General features: G+C 38.6%; 2 protein-coding genes across 6 annotated transcripts in view; both read right to left on the bottom strand.

The window, feature by feature from the left end:
* LOC146451062 (uncharacterized) overlaps positions 1 to 2,365 on the bottom strand; it is a 35,235-nt gene extending 32,870 nt beyond the window's left edge. For 3 of the 5 annotated variants that reach the window (XM_085099619.1, XM_085099617.1, XM_085099615.1), the window contains exons 1-2: positions 1,892 to 2,365; positions 729 to 970 (exon numbers count right to left, since the gene is read on the bottom strand). In XM_085099619.1, coding sequence (XP_084955745.1) covers positions 729 to 970; positions 1,892 to 2,186 — 537 coding nt within the window. In that variant the 5' untranslated portion in view covers positions 2,187 to 2,365. The remainder of the gene's footprint in view (positions 1 to 728; positions 971 to 1,891) is intronic. The other 2 variants (XM_085099616.1, XM_085099618.1) reach the window with 1 other exon arrangement.
* A 1,071-nt stretch (positions 2,366 to 3,436) lies between these two features.
* On the bottom strand, positions 3,437 to 14,230 carry LOC146451061 (uncharacterized). Its single transcript, XM_085099633.1, has 6 exons — positions 13,939 to 14,230; positions 12,814 to 13,055; positions 12,170 to 12,311; positions 11,166 to 11,302; positions 9,606 to 10,805; positions 3,437 to 4,049 (listed from the first exon to the last, which is right to left on the bottom strand). The coding sequence occupies exons 1-5, from the start codon at positions 14,228 to 14,230 to the stop codon at positions 10,707 to 10,709; spliced, it is 912 nt and encodes a 303-aa protein (XP_084955759.1). The 3' UTR covers positions 3,437 to 4,049; positions 9,606 to 10,706.
* Positions 14,231 to 14,771: the final 541 nt, after the last annotated feature.

Below are 14,771 nucleotides of genomic sequence, written 5' to 3'. Positions count from 1 at the left end.
TTATACAACATTTGCTGTATGAATATGTTGGACGAGCGGCCAAACGTCTCTTTAGATCATTACAACATTCACCCAACAAAAATATGTTGATCAACCATCATGTAATATGGGGTACTTTAGAAACGTTCTAACATTCCTGAATTAACCAACAAATGTTGTATTATACAGCAGTGTTTTTCAGAACGTTTAGCGGCAGCTTTACGTTTTATGTCGTTTAAAGCGGGAACCATCGGTTAGCTAGTTAAAAGAAGGAATTGATAACGAAGATTTACAGCTGTAAATTAATACAAATGAGCCTTATTTACATGTTTATGCCCATTCACTGTATTTTCAGGGTACCTATCGAGAACATTTAAGAAAAGTACCTCAAACAAACGTTGTCTCTTTGTTCCTTGATCGTTTTGTGGCTTTGTTAAAGGTTTATTGGTGTTCATATAAGCTACGAAATTCTGCCCTGTTTGGATTCTATAACCAAAAATGTAACTCGCAGGAAGCCTTAAGGAACGGAATACAGTATTCTCACCGAAAGTGCTAGCTGCACTAATTTAGCAGTTCAAATGACATTTTGTCCCACTGTAAAAGAAAAGGAATTATTTTTGTCGCTCTACGAATAAAAGTTTGAGGTGACGTGAGGGCCTTCTAGTTAGAATCTGAGGCGGGTAAGATCTACCCAACAGATATTCAACAGAAAGGAACCATTGGATGCCTCTGATACACAGGTCACCTACCCGAACATAAAGACGGTTTGTTGACCAACCCGGAGTAGCCGCTAAACTTTCATTCGCGAATTGTGATGGTATCTCTTTCCAGGAGCCGTCGCAAGCAAGGTACTGCACGTAAAGTTTGTTTCCATAGTATAAGCTGCAGGTCTGATTGGCGGGGACTTTTACAGTCTTTTGATGAATTCCAGATGATGGAAAAAATTTTAACAAACCGTCAACTGTCTCGTCGGAAAAAAGTGAATCGCATCCTGATAAACAACAAAATCAACAAAGTATTACTATTATTATTATTATTATTATTATTATTATTATTATTATTGTTATTATTATTATTATTAGCCCTGGTGATACGGTGCGGCAAGTCATGGGAAATCTGCAATGCTGTGATGAGTTGCGACTGTAATTGGCCAAAGCTTCCGATGGGACGACTTTCGCTTTCTTTAAAGGGTCATTGTCAGGGGAACGACTTGGTTAAAAGAACACAAAATTATTGACAAATAACCTATGCCCAAACAAAGAATTGCTCTTGAAGCAGAGTAAGCGATTTCTCCAAGAAATAACTAGTCTCTTTCGCAGCCGTTGTTTAAGCTCGTCACGCAAAGCACTCCCTTTCGTGGGGTAGGGGGCGCGTTGCGTAACGAGCCCATGCAACGGCTGCGAAGGAGACTAAGAAATAACAAGCTTTCACCAATTTTTAACAGTTTCCCCAAAGGAAGAAGTAACAGTTTTTTTTTCCAGTGGCAATCCATCTCAGCCACATGCAGCCAAAGATAATTTTTAAATACCTCTCAAGAAACAAGACGTATTCCTCCACAGCTTTCATCTAATTGGCGGGCCTTAAAACTCCAAACTCAAGCACACTGGTCATACTAACAATACTTATTAAAAACTGGATCACTGAATAATGTAATTTCGGACTGGGGGTTTGATTAGAGTTGCGGCGATGGGATGTCATTATACCACACGCAAGAAATAACGGGTATTAAATCGTCATCTGGTGCTTATGGTAAATATCAAGTCAGCAGGATGTAGCAGTATTCCATGGTTGTGTTTTTCATAAAAATATTTATTCGAATCTCACTTGTTGAATATTGGATGATTATACCTATTATCTCATATCCAACGCGCGCTAGTTTAATAATTGTTCAATAGACAAATGATAACCATACCTGACAATCGGCGTGCGTCGGCAACCTTCGAACAAGAAATGCTGGGTTCAAAGAAAGTGTATCTTCCTCCAGGCTTTCCACAATGGCACCAGCAACCCCCGAGCAACGCAGCACTATATTTAATACATGCAGGAGTGAAACCAGTCGACTCACTTCCAGGACACTCGGCGGTGTCTCTCTGCAGGAGAAAGTCATCATTGGGATGGCCTTTTTCTCGAACGATTCGTATGCTTACCGCCTGTACCACCAAACCCGTGTAAGAGAGGAATAACATAACAGTAAAAATAGAAGCCATAGCTAGGAATTCAAATTCCAGTATTCGTTACTACGAAGCAATAGAGGTAATCTTTTCAACCAAGCCTAATAATATACCAAATGAATCATACAACGGTTCCTTTGCTGGAAAATATTTGGTATCGTATCCACTAAGCACAAGTCTAGTTGATTTAACCCTGAAACACATCCACACGGAGAAGTTCAATACCCTGAATGAAGTAATGAGTGGACTTCAAGAATGCTATCCATTCCATCTCATATTCGTTCCACGGGAACAACACCAACCAAAACAATATCAGCTGAAGATATTGAGCCAGAAAGAAGGTACAAATACTTTGTGTTATTGGCAGTTAGTCAGGTATAGGCCATGCGGTCTTACATTGCCGGGCGTATATCGAAATTTATTTTACTGATCATTTGATCGATGAAGGTACGGCATGAGACGTACGTGCTCAGGCTTCGTTCTACAGCAAAATATTCAATAGTAATATATATTTGATTTAAGTTTAGGAGTGAAATATTTATTTTAAACGTCAAGGAAAGGAAGAAAATATAATATGCGAGAATTGAAAACGTTTTTCCGATTTTTTAACCTCTTGATATTGACTTCAATTTCAACTTGAAATAATACCGTGGGAGTAAGTATATATTTTTTTAAATTATGCAAGATTCCTACTTCCTGATGAGCTTCCAGTGAAATACTTCCGATGATCAATCCACTTTGTGGTGATGAGCAAGATATTGATCACCAAAGTAAACTTTTTGTTCGCACGAAATTCAATTTAACTACGGATACAACAGCTAACTGGACATGTTACACTGACGGAGAACCGACCGGAAAACGGCAACAAACATTGGAAGAACAAATGCTTGGCCTATCAGCTCAGTGAAAACTGGTTGTCTAACTTTTGCGCTAGCTAAAACTTTGTTCAATACAAGAACGTCCATGTGTTCATCCTATTAGGTAAATGTTACAAATGAAAAACAAAGAAATCGTGAATGCTGTTTCTTCTCCCACACAGGTAACTTCATCATGTTCTAATTACAATCGTGTTCAAATGCCACAACTGGACAGATTTTACTCCTTAAACTTTGCGAATATCATGAGAGGTTAAAGATGCAACTATCTGAGGATAACATTATTGTATTTCAAGTGGATAAACATAAAATATAATTAAAGAATAATCGCATTATAATATGTATTATTATTATTAGCATTAACTTTTATTTGAGGGTTAAACGTGAGAAGATAATTTTATCAGACAATGATATTTTTGGTTTCGCGGGCGACGTTTCTAGGCTGTTGAAAGCAGCTGCTTCACTCCAGATCGAGTATGCCACAAACCATTTCCTTTTCCAAATCCCCATTTGGTAATTAAAGATTTTGGTTGAAAATTTTTGTCGCCTGTCTCATACTCTAGTGAAAAATACAACCTGCACCTTTTTGCATTTCTATCACACAAAGCAAAAGTCTCAATTCCACCCCTTATGGTCAAATGTGAGAAGACATGTGACACGTCACAAGTTGAATGAGCAAAAGTAAAAGAAATGAATGGCAAGTCTGTTGGGTAAATGTAGCAATAGAGTCTTTATGCAATAGCTTAGTAGTGCAGACAGGTTTAATTAATTAGCATTTAGATTCCATAAGGGATGGCAAGTAAACATCTGGTATCTCATAACAAATTCACAAATTGTTTTTGTCGGTTTACCTATATTGTTTAACAATAAATTAATGAGTATTGCTATTACTTAGATAATTGACTCCGCTAAACCCGCCCAAGCTGACAAGAAAACATGTTTACTACATCTCAGTAAATAGCAGAGTACTCCTTAAGGGTGTTTTGGAGTTGGGGTCTCTGCTTCTTTTTTTTGCGTTTTATTGCTTATCGTCAATAGTAGAGAAATGAGCGTTCTGGCTTAAGGACACAGGGACACAGTGCCAACACAATAGCCAGGGGATTAACGTCATCAATATTGATGACATCATCATCTAAAAATAGAATGAATGTTCTGAGGAGGGTACGCAGGGACATAGTGACGTGACAATAGCTCGGGGATTAACCCCACGATAACATCATAGTTTAAAATAGATTAAAATGATGTCATAGACTTATTTTTAACCACAGCGGTCTACAGATTTTTTATTATAAAGAGAACATTTTAAGGATAAAACAGTATCTTGAATTTGGAGTCAGTTAGTGTTTATCATTGTTCGACTTAACATGTGGGCGAAATTACCGGTTTGACAGGTTTTTGAAGTTTTTTTTTGAATGCATGATGTCATATAGTATATTACATACATACTTTAATGTACAGCTTCCCTTGGGGGGCTCTTCTGTCATACATGAAAATAAGAATAATAATAATAACAATAATGAAAACTATTTACATTTAGATGATAATATATAGAGAAAGAAAAAAATACGATAATAAAACAACGATGAATTGTAAAGATTCTTAAAAAGTCTCTTTTTTAGAAACGCTAGGTTTTCCCGTGTTTCTGATTTGCTTCGATAAATGATTGTAGATTGTTTTCCTCCACCGAAGGTGAAAGCCCTTTGGCCTTTCGCAAGCCTACACTTGGGCAGTGTGAGGTCATTATTTTGCCTGGTGTTCCTTTGGTGAATTTTTGAACGGTGTTGAAATCATTCTCGAAGATAACCGGGAGTTAGGTTGTTCATGCATTTGTATACAGTAGTCTATTTTCATTGTCCGTAAGCGTATGAAAAAGCGATTACTGCCAAGCATATTATTCACGAATTGTGAGTTTCCAGTAGTAATCATACATTTTCAGTGATTCTATTTTGGATGAATTTGATCGAGATTATGTGATTTTGTTGGTTATAAAAGATGAAATCAGACATCAGACATCAGACGGGTGTTTCGATTCACGCACCGTTACTTAAGCTATTATGTTAATTAAGTTGAGCTTTGTCGGAGATTAAACAGTAAAAACAGTCTTTTGTTGTCATTGTTTATCACATTGCTCCGAATAAGAATATAATTACGGTTGATCGATTCCTGGCTGCTTAAATTAATTTGCATGTTATGTTTGGCGCGCTATGAAAAAATAAAACACGCTCAGAATTTACTGGAAATTCTTTATTTAAATCGTTCAACAATTCAAGTACAAAGCAAAGTTCTTATGACAGCGTTAATCATCTTTATCCTCTTCATTGCTAGGGGGGTAGAATCTCATTTTTGATGTCCTTTCATCCATGTCGCCACAATTTAATTAAAATTCCTCCTCTTGAGAAGCCTTATATGGATGATTTCTGTTAGTTCGCCGGGATCTTCTTAAAGGACGATCAACGTCATCCAGGTAGTTTTTAAACCGAATCCGAGGTAGTTTTTTTCTTTTTTGTGTAGGTGAGGGTACTGTGGGAGGGGGTGTAAAGATGGACGAGGGAAGTGACGCTTCCGCGGGCGTCGCTTGTGTTGCGATTGGTTCTTGGGCAGCGGTCGCCTGTATAACCGTGGGCGTTTGGACAGCGGCTGCCTGTAGAGTCACTGGTTCTTGATCTGGCATACGATTGCTAGAAATTTGCCTCTGTTCTTCAGAGTAGCGTGGATTTGATTCTTTGAGTCTGGAATTCAACTGTTGTTTAAACGTCAAATACTTGTTTTGCAGCTGCATGTAATGCTTTGCTCTTTCGTCATCTCCAAGGTCTGATCGTGAGAGAAAGCCATCCATTGAATCTTGTAATTTCTGCATTACTGGAACTACTGGGGGAGTCATTACGTTCCTATTGTTTGAGGTACTGTAGTAGTTCCTGCGAGATATCGTCCGGTACCTCTACGTTATCAAATCGTTCTTCGCCAGGTAGAACGTTCGTTCGCAATCTACAGTTGTCTATAGTGGTGGTTTTAAGATCAACTAGGAGACAACCAAAATGCCTCTGTACGGCCTGCTCATAGTGATTAATAAAGAAATCGGTGTGCCTAGGATACCTTTGCTTAGCCAGGGTCAGAACTTGAAGTTTATCTCGGGGGTTCTTGAAAAGGACTAAGTAGTGACTGTTTAAGCTGATACTTCGACTGCCTTTTCCTTGATTAAATAAGTTATGCACGATGTAAATCATGCTTAGGTAGCGATGATGGGATCCTCTTGTAAACAGGTTGACGATTCGCTTGTCTTCACCGGCATCAGCCATCTGATCATCGATCACCATTAAGTTGCGTTGGCGGATATCAAAATAGGAGTCATGCTCTAGATTGGAAGGAATACCTCTGCAAACTCTATGTTTTGTATTGTTGCCATCAATTCTTGATAAGCGGGCTGCCACTGCGAATAACACCAAACAATCCTCTGTGGTGGTAGCTTGATTGCTCTTTGATCCTGTTGCAACAAAGATTTTACCCAGACGGTCTTTCCTGATCCGGTCATGCCAGCAACCATACAAGTAAATGGATGTACAAATTGAAACCGCTGACACTTTTCTACAGAAAACGGTGTAGCTCTTAAGGCAGTGAAACTCGGCGATTCACTGTGTTTCCGGCTCATGTGTCTTTGCATGTTATCTTTCCTTGAAAAATCATTTTTACAAACAGGACAGGACCAACTCATGTCAACTCAGTGAAGACTTAACGTGCACTGAAAAAACGTCGAATGTCTCACATTCAAATAGAATTAGGCCCTATTGTCTCCCTACCCTCTCCTCCAACTCCCCCTCCCACTCCTCATTTCTAATGTTTTTCCTCCTCCTCCACCTCCTCCTCCTCCTCCTCATTTCTATTGTTTTCTCTCCTCCTCCACCTCCTCCTCCTCCCCCTCCTTTCTATTGTTTTCCCTCCTCCTCCACCTCCTCCTCCTCCTCCTTCTCCTCCTCCTCCTCAATTCTGTTGTTTTCCCTCCTCCTCCTTATTTCTAGTGTTTTCCCCCACACCCTACACAATAAAAGGGGAAACTTAATTTCTTAAACTCATTCCATGATCATGTCTCGCGTTGTAAAGAACAACCGAGGTTCCCTTCAGCTTCTTTCTGATTGCCCTTCCAAGCAGCGTCAGTTTCTCTTGAGAACAGCTACTCCACAACGGTTGCATGCGTTATTGCAAGTTATTCATAATGTACTTACAGAAAACATACCAGTGTCTCAAGAAGTTAGGGCCATATTGCGTTCGCATAAGGATGCTCTTCTAAATCTTGCTCAGCGAAATGTTCCTTACAAGACAAAGAAACGCATCCTTGTGCAAGAGGGCAGTGGGTTCATACAAGAATTACTGACCCCTGCAATTAGTAGCTTGGGATATCTTATGTTATAAAAGAGACCGTGGATTCTGAAATTTGGTCATTTGTGCCTCTATTTTAACGAGTGCTGGTCGATATGAAGAGAAAGATGGATTGGGATAAAGAGAAGGAAAGTGAAATGGAGGATTACTCAACCTCTGATGAGGAAAGTGACGATGAAGAACCCCGGATAAAAGATAAACAACCTTTCCAACGCCGTTTCCAGAATGCACGCTTCTGAACTATTGCATAGTACGGCTGCTTCTAAAAATATCTTGTTTTGGACACCTAGTGGACTGCTTCTCCGAAACCAGCGCACAATACCAGTAACAAACATCTCAGAGCTGGTCGAGTATGTGTTACTCCCTCATAACGAAGATGTCGCCAAAGCCCGTGCGCTCAATACTTTCCTAGATGGACTGGCAGAGCTTGGATTGAATAAGCGACTGATCAAAAATAAAAAACTTCTAAGCGATTTGTTAGAAAACGAAAGAGGATACCAGGATAAAAAGGAAGAATCAGGTAATGAGGCTAATGATGAAAACTTGTCGGACAGCAGTGAAGAGGAGGAAACCAGTTCTGAAAATAGTCAACCTGAAGAGTCTCATAACAGCGACCTGGAAAGTGATTGGGAAGAAGAGGCCGAGAATAGTAGCGACTCAGTTGAAAATTCAACGATAACTCAGGCAAAAGTTCATGATCCTTGCCGACACTGCAACAGTTCACATGGATATAATACCGTAGTCATGAAATGTCCTAAGTGCTTTTGGGAAGATAACTGTAAAGTTTGCCCTATATGTGATCACAAAATTCCTCTTGAACGAAAGCGTACCAAGGAATCTCTCCGTCGATGTTATGATTGTGGAGCGATCACACACATGGATGAAAGGACATCAAAAATGACATTCTATCCCCCTAGCGATGAAGAGGATAAAGATGATTAACGCTGTCATAAGAACTTTGCTTTGTACTTGAATTGTTGAACGATTTAAATAAAGAATTTCCAGTAAATTCTGAGCGTGTTTTATTTTTTCAGTGCGCGCCAAACATAATATGCAAATTAATTTAAGCAGCCAGGAATCGATCAACCGTAATTATATTCTTATTCGGAGCAATGTGATAAACAATGACAACAAAAGACTGTTTTTACTGTTTAATCTCCGACAAAGCTCAACTTAATTAACATAATAGCTTAAGTAACGGTGCGTGAATCGAAACACCCGTCTGATGTCTGATGTCTGATTTCATCTTTTATAACCAACAAAATCACATAATCTCGATCAAATTCATCCAAAATAGAATCACTGAAAATGTATGATTACTACTGGAAACTCACAATTCGTGAATAATATGCTTGGCAGTAATCGCTTTTTCATACGCTTACGGACAATGAAAGTAGACTACTGTATACAAATGCATGAACAACCTAACTCCCGGTTATCTTCGAGAATGATTTCAACACCGTTCAAAAATTCACCAAAGGAACACCAGGCAAAATAATGACCTCACACTGCCCAAGTGTAGGCTTGCGAAAGGCCAAAGGGCTTTCACCTTCGGTGGAGGAAAACAATCTACAATCATTTATCGAAGCAAATCAGAAACACGGGAAAACCTAGCGTTTCTAAAAAAGAGACTTTTTAAGAATCTTTACAATTCATCGTTGTTTTATTATCATATTTTTTTCTTTCTCTCTATATTATCATCTAAATGTAAATAGTTTTCATTATTGTTATTATTATTATTATTATTTTTATTTTCATGTATGACGGAAGAGCCCCCCAAGGGAAGCTATACAATAAAGTATGTATGTAATATACTATATGACATCATGCGTTCAAAAATAACTTCAAAAACCTGTCAAACCGGTAATTTCGCCCACATGTTAAGTCGAACAATGATAAACACTAACTGACTCCAAATTCAAGATACTGTTTTATCCTTAAAATGTTCTCTTTATAATAAAAAATCTGCAGACCGCTGTGGTTAAAAATAAGTCTATGACATCATTTTAATCCATTTTAAACTATGATGTTATCGTGGGGTTAATCCCCGAGCTATTGTCACGTCACTATGTCCCTGTGTCCCCTCCTCAGAACATTCATTCTATTTTTAGATGATGATGTCATCAATATTGATGACGTTAATCCCCTGGCTATTGTGTTGGCACTGTGTCCCTGTGTCCCTGAGCCAGAACGCTCATTTCTCCACTACTATCGTCTTCGTTGTTTCTCGCATAAGGTTACAGTCAGTCACAATCTGTTGTAGCTTTCAACAAGAGAGGAAGAATGTCTTATCTTCAATGTGTCTGAAGTAAAGGGGAAATATTAAGTTCCAACACAAGCTGCATACTATACAGTTGGATGCCATGCAATAATTACCTTCCTACGATAAGGTATTAGAATTACCACAATATGACCTTTACATTTTTTATTTTTCTTAACAAAGGCATTTTGAGGGATTATGTCGAATTGGAGAGAAGGCTTAACAATGGAGGCAGTTTATGTATGAAGTTCGAGGTGTTAGGAAATAGAATAAGACTCAAGTGTTTGATACAGCTGCCTAAACCATTAATAACTCTTGGATAAATTCAAGGTAAAAATTACCCAATTTATGATAATTAAGATAAATTTCCAAACCTCCTTCATGGTACTGATTTCCTTTGTTTTGTCTTCAATCATTAAACAGTTTTCAAGGGACCACTTCATATTTTGTTACCACAACTTTTTAAATTGATTTTTGATGTGTTCTCAGTTTGTTGTTTAAAAGATAAAGAATGTTAACTTACCTTACACAACATCCCGTTTTCATCATGTTCCTTGGCTTTCAAAGGCATTCAGAGTCAATGTTAAAAACTGATTTGTCTCGACATTTTCAGTGTCAGTACAAGAGGATCGTTCGTAAGCAATCGATACTTATAGCAACGATAGGGACACAACGTCTTAGTTTCAATGAGATTACCCATTTGCTCAAAATCGCTGTCAAAGCAGGCCGGCACATTGTTTTCGTTTGCATAAGACCTTCGAGCAAAGATACCGTTAGTGTTTGAAAAGTAAAAACGAACACTTTATCGAATACAACAGCAAGTTACGGTTCAGTCGACGTGTTTGTTTAGCTAAAAGAATCCGGCTGTGGAAATTCAAAGCTGGGTCAACTCGCCAGGTGGGCGCCAGGTACGCTGGGGGTACAACAGCAGTTCTTATTTGAGAAAAAAATCTCCAGTTTATTCTTCTAATTCATTGACTGAACTGAACGGGTCACTCACACAAAAAAGCACGCTGCAATGACTACTTTATAGACGAATATATGATGACATCAATTACATACCTCGCTAGAAGTTTGAGAAGCCATTCCCGTAGTTTCTTCTGTAGGAGTAGTTTGTGAAGGAAGAGCTACTGTTGTCGAGGTTAGATTCTTGATGAAAAAAAGAATATACATATTGATCTCAATTGCAAAATTGACTGCTCGAGAAAACGGTCTTTGGTTGCATTCTTTGCCGCAGAAAATTCAGTTTTATTCTTGACCTTTAAACGTTCCGTTAAATAAACACGATTTTTGTCAAGGAAGATACAAATGTTTAAACGGTTGTTGTCCGGGTCGGTTGTTTAGAATCAAGCCTGACAATCTTCAAGTGAATCTTTAGCATTCATTTCTAGTATCTGCTTAGTTTATAGACAATGATTCCAGGCACGGTTGAAACTAACTGCACCATACAAAAGAAGAGCATAGAACCGTCTGCTATGGAGAAGATAGAGGATGACATTACTTCCTCACCTTAGAAGACGTTCCCGTCTGTTTTTTTGCAGGAGTTCTCAGGGGAGGAAGCGTTCCCGTTGTTAAGATGATGGCACCTGCAGATGGTTGTGGCAAAGTTGCTGAAGGTTCAGAAGGATTCTGCTGAGGAACCGGACCTTAAAAACAGATAGGTGAGGGTTTTAAATGGCAACTGCTCCTTGTTTACGGTGTCTTTTATTTGGTCTACCTCGATCCAAAACATACGCGCTAGACAGTCATGCTCTCGCGCCTTTAAACATTTCGTTTACGATAAAGCAAGCAAGCTTTTTAAGAAGTCCTGTCATATTTAAGGAAAGCAAAATTGAGTTAGGTTTTCTCGCATAAGGCCACACTATCCGTGTCAATTTTATAACATTAAATCACTCTCTTTTAGGCCATTCTATGACGCTATTTTATGCTAAGTTGAAGCCATCAATTGAAAGTTCATTTAACGTAGTATAAGACCTCGGCACAAAACATTTATTATGCTATTTAATACAAGAAAGACCCTCACAACTTTAAAAGCACTTTCAAAAAGAATACCTTAAGTTTATAAAAACAAACAAACAAACAAACAAACAAACAAACAAACAAACAATCAAAAAAACCCAAATAAACAACAACAACAACAACAACAACAACAACAGCAAAAAAAAAAAAAAAAAAAAAAAAAAAAAAAAAAAAACAGGCTTGAACGGGATTGGAAGTGATCACTTCTGTGATACCGGTGCAGTGCTCTACCAACTGAGGTATCATGCCAACTGAGTTGGGTCATATTGTGAGCTTGCAATACACCCGTGAAGGTTATATGAGGGTGAATAGAAATAAATATGAAAATACGAAATGTATATTTCATATATTCACATTCATTTATTCATCCTTCACGGTATATTACGAACTCACATGACCAGCTCCCAGTTGGTTTAATAGCTCAGTTTGTAGACCCTTGCACCGGCATCGCAGAGGTCATGGTTTGAGTTTTTTCAGGTTTTTCATGTACTTACAATCTTTTCTTCCTTGGACCTTGAACATCACACACGAAGAGCTGTTGGAAGGGACGTTTACTTCTTGCAGGCGGCGACATTGCACGGCTATTCGAAAGATGCGACCTGTGTTGTTTGCCAAGAATGTTGCGCCAAGTTTGGACTGAAAGAAAAAACAGGACAAACAGGGAACGCGATGAGGTGAAGAAACTCGAAACAAGTGGAATAGTTCAGTAAATTTTACTTCTGTAACGGCAACTCTTTTAATTTTAACTCGTCATATAATATAGGGGTACTAAACTTTCTAACATTGCTGATCTTTCTATGGCCTTGTTAAACGTTTATTGGTGTAAGCTAAAAAAGTCTGTCCTGTTAGGATTCTTTGAACGAAAATTTAAGTCGCAGAAAGTCTTCATGAAAGGAACACAGTATTACACTCCGGGTTCTCGAGAATTGGGCCACCGAAAATGCCAGCTGATCTTATTTAGCAGTTTAAATGACATTTTGTCCCTCCGAAGAGGAAAGAAATTTTTTTGTAGTTCAACAAATGAAAGTTTGAGGTGACTTGAGGGCCTTCTAGCTTGAGTCTGAGGCGGCTAAGATTTACGCAACAGATATTCTACAGAAAGGAATCATTGGATGCCTCTGATACACTGTTCACCTACCCTTACATGAAGTCGGTTTGTTGACCAACCAGGAGTAGCCTCCAAACTGTCAATCGCGAATTGTGATGGTATCTCTTTCCAGGTGCCGTCGCAAGCAAGGTACTGAACGTAAATTTTGCCTGCATAGTATAAGCTGCAGGTCTTATTGGCGGGGACGTTGACTGTTTTTTGGTGTATTCCAGACGATGGAAAAAATCTTAATAGGTCGTCTACTGTCTCGTTGGTAAAAAGTGAATCGCATCCTGATAAACAACAAAATCAACAAAGCATTATTATTATTATTATTATTATTATTATTATTATTATTATTATTATTATTATTATTATTATCATTATTATCATTATTATTATTAATATAGCCCTGGTGATACGGTGCGGCGAGTAATGGGAAATCTGCAATGCTGTGACGAGTTGCGACTGCAATTGGCCAGAGCTTCCGATGTGACGACTTTCACTTCCTTTTAGGGTCATTGTCACGGGGAACGTTGTCGTGTTTTGGTTAAAAAAACACAAATTATTGACAAATACCTTTGTTAAAACATAGGCTTGCTCTTAAAGCAAAGTAAATGATTTTTTCCAAGCAATAACTAGTCTACTTGGGCTCGTCACGCAACGCGCTGCCTACCAGAGGGAGTGCGTTGCGTGACGAGCCCATAGGAGACTAAGAAATGACAACCTATCACCCATTTTTAAAATTTTCCCCCATGGGATGAAGTAACAAGCTGTTTTTAGTTGCTGCAGCCAAAGATAACTTTTAAATACCTCTCAAGAAGCAGCGCCACAGCTTTCATCTAATTGGCGACCCCATACAACAGTGATGGAACTTACTATAACAATACTTATTAAAAACTGAATCATTCACTATTGTAATTAAGACCGGAGGTTTGATTAGCGTTGCGGCCATGGGATGTCATTATACCACGCGCAAGAAATAACGGGCATTAATCGTCATCTGGTGCTTACGGCAAAAATGAAGTCAGCAAGATGTAGCAGTATTCCATGGTTGTGTTGCATAAAAATATTTATTCGAATCGCACTTGTTGAATATTGGATGATTATACCTATTATCTCATATCCAACGCGCGCCAGTTTAATAATTGTTCAATAGACAAATGACGACCATACCTGACAATCGGCGTGCGTCGGCAACTTTAACACAGGTATTGCTGGGTTCAAAGAAAGTGTATTTTCCTGCAGGTCTTCCACATTGACACCAACAACCCCCGAGCAACGCAGCACTATATTTAGCACAGTCGGGAGTGTGGCCAACCCCCCGTCTAGGACACTCGCTGGTGTCTCTCTGCAGGAGAATGTCATCATTGGGATGGTTGGTTTCTCGAGCGATTTGCATGTCTGCTGCCTGTACCACTAAACCCGCATGAGGGAGGAACATTATAAAAGTAAAAAAGGAAGCCATTGCTAGGAAATTCAAATTCCAGTAGTCGTTACTACCAAGCAATAGAGGTAATCTTTTCAAGCAAGCCTGATCATATACCAAATGAATCATACAACGGTTCCCTTGCTGGAAAATATTTGATATCGTATCCACTAAGCACAATTCTAGTTGATTTAATCCTGCAACACATCCAAACGGAGAATTTTAGTTTCATTCCCTGAATGAAGTATTGAGTGGACTTCAAGAATGCGATACATTCTAACTCATCTTCATTCCACGGGAACAACACCAGCCAAGACAATATCAGCTGAGGATATTGAGCCAGAAGGAAGAACAATTACTGTGTGTTATTGGCAGTAAGTCAGGTTTAGGCCATGCGGTCATACATTCCCGGGCGTATATCGAAATTTATTTTATCATTCAATCGATGAAGGTATGGCATGAGACGAACGCGCTTAGGCTTCGTTCTATGTATATCAATATTCAATATTAATATATATTTGATTTAAATTTAGGAGTGAAATATTTATTTTAAATGTCAAGGAAGGAAAGAAAATATAAT

The sequence above is a fragment of the Pavona decussata genome, unplaced genomic scaffold, assembly GCF_977016875.1.
Source record: "Pavona decussata unplaced genomic scaffold, jaPavDecu1.1 SCAFFOLD_403, whole genome shotgun sequence".
Taxonomy (NCBI): domain Eukaryota; kingdom Metazoa; phylum Cnidaria; class Anthozoa; order Scleractinia; family Agariciidae; genus Pavona; species Pavona decussata.
Note: the sequence above shows the minus strand (reverse complement) of the source record. Positions and strands in the feature narration are given on the sequence as shown.

What these genes read in the sequence shown, in the direction of transcription:
- LOC146451061 (XM_085099633.1), bottom strand. Translation starts at nt 14,230, where the DNA reads ATGGCTTCCTTTTTTACTTTTATAATGTTCCTCCCTCATGCGGGTTTA. An exon ending in GGTCCAAGGAAGAAAAGATT is followed by an intron (nt 11,303 to 12,169) that starts GTAAGTACATGA and finishes TCTGTTTTTAAG; the next exon opens with GTCCGGTTCCTCAGCAGAAT. An exon ending in AGACGGGAACGTCTTCTAAG is followed by an intron (nt 10,806 to 11,165) that starts GTGAGGAAGTAA and finishes TTTTTCATCAAG; the next exon opens with AATCTAACCTCGACAACAGT.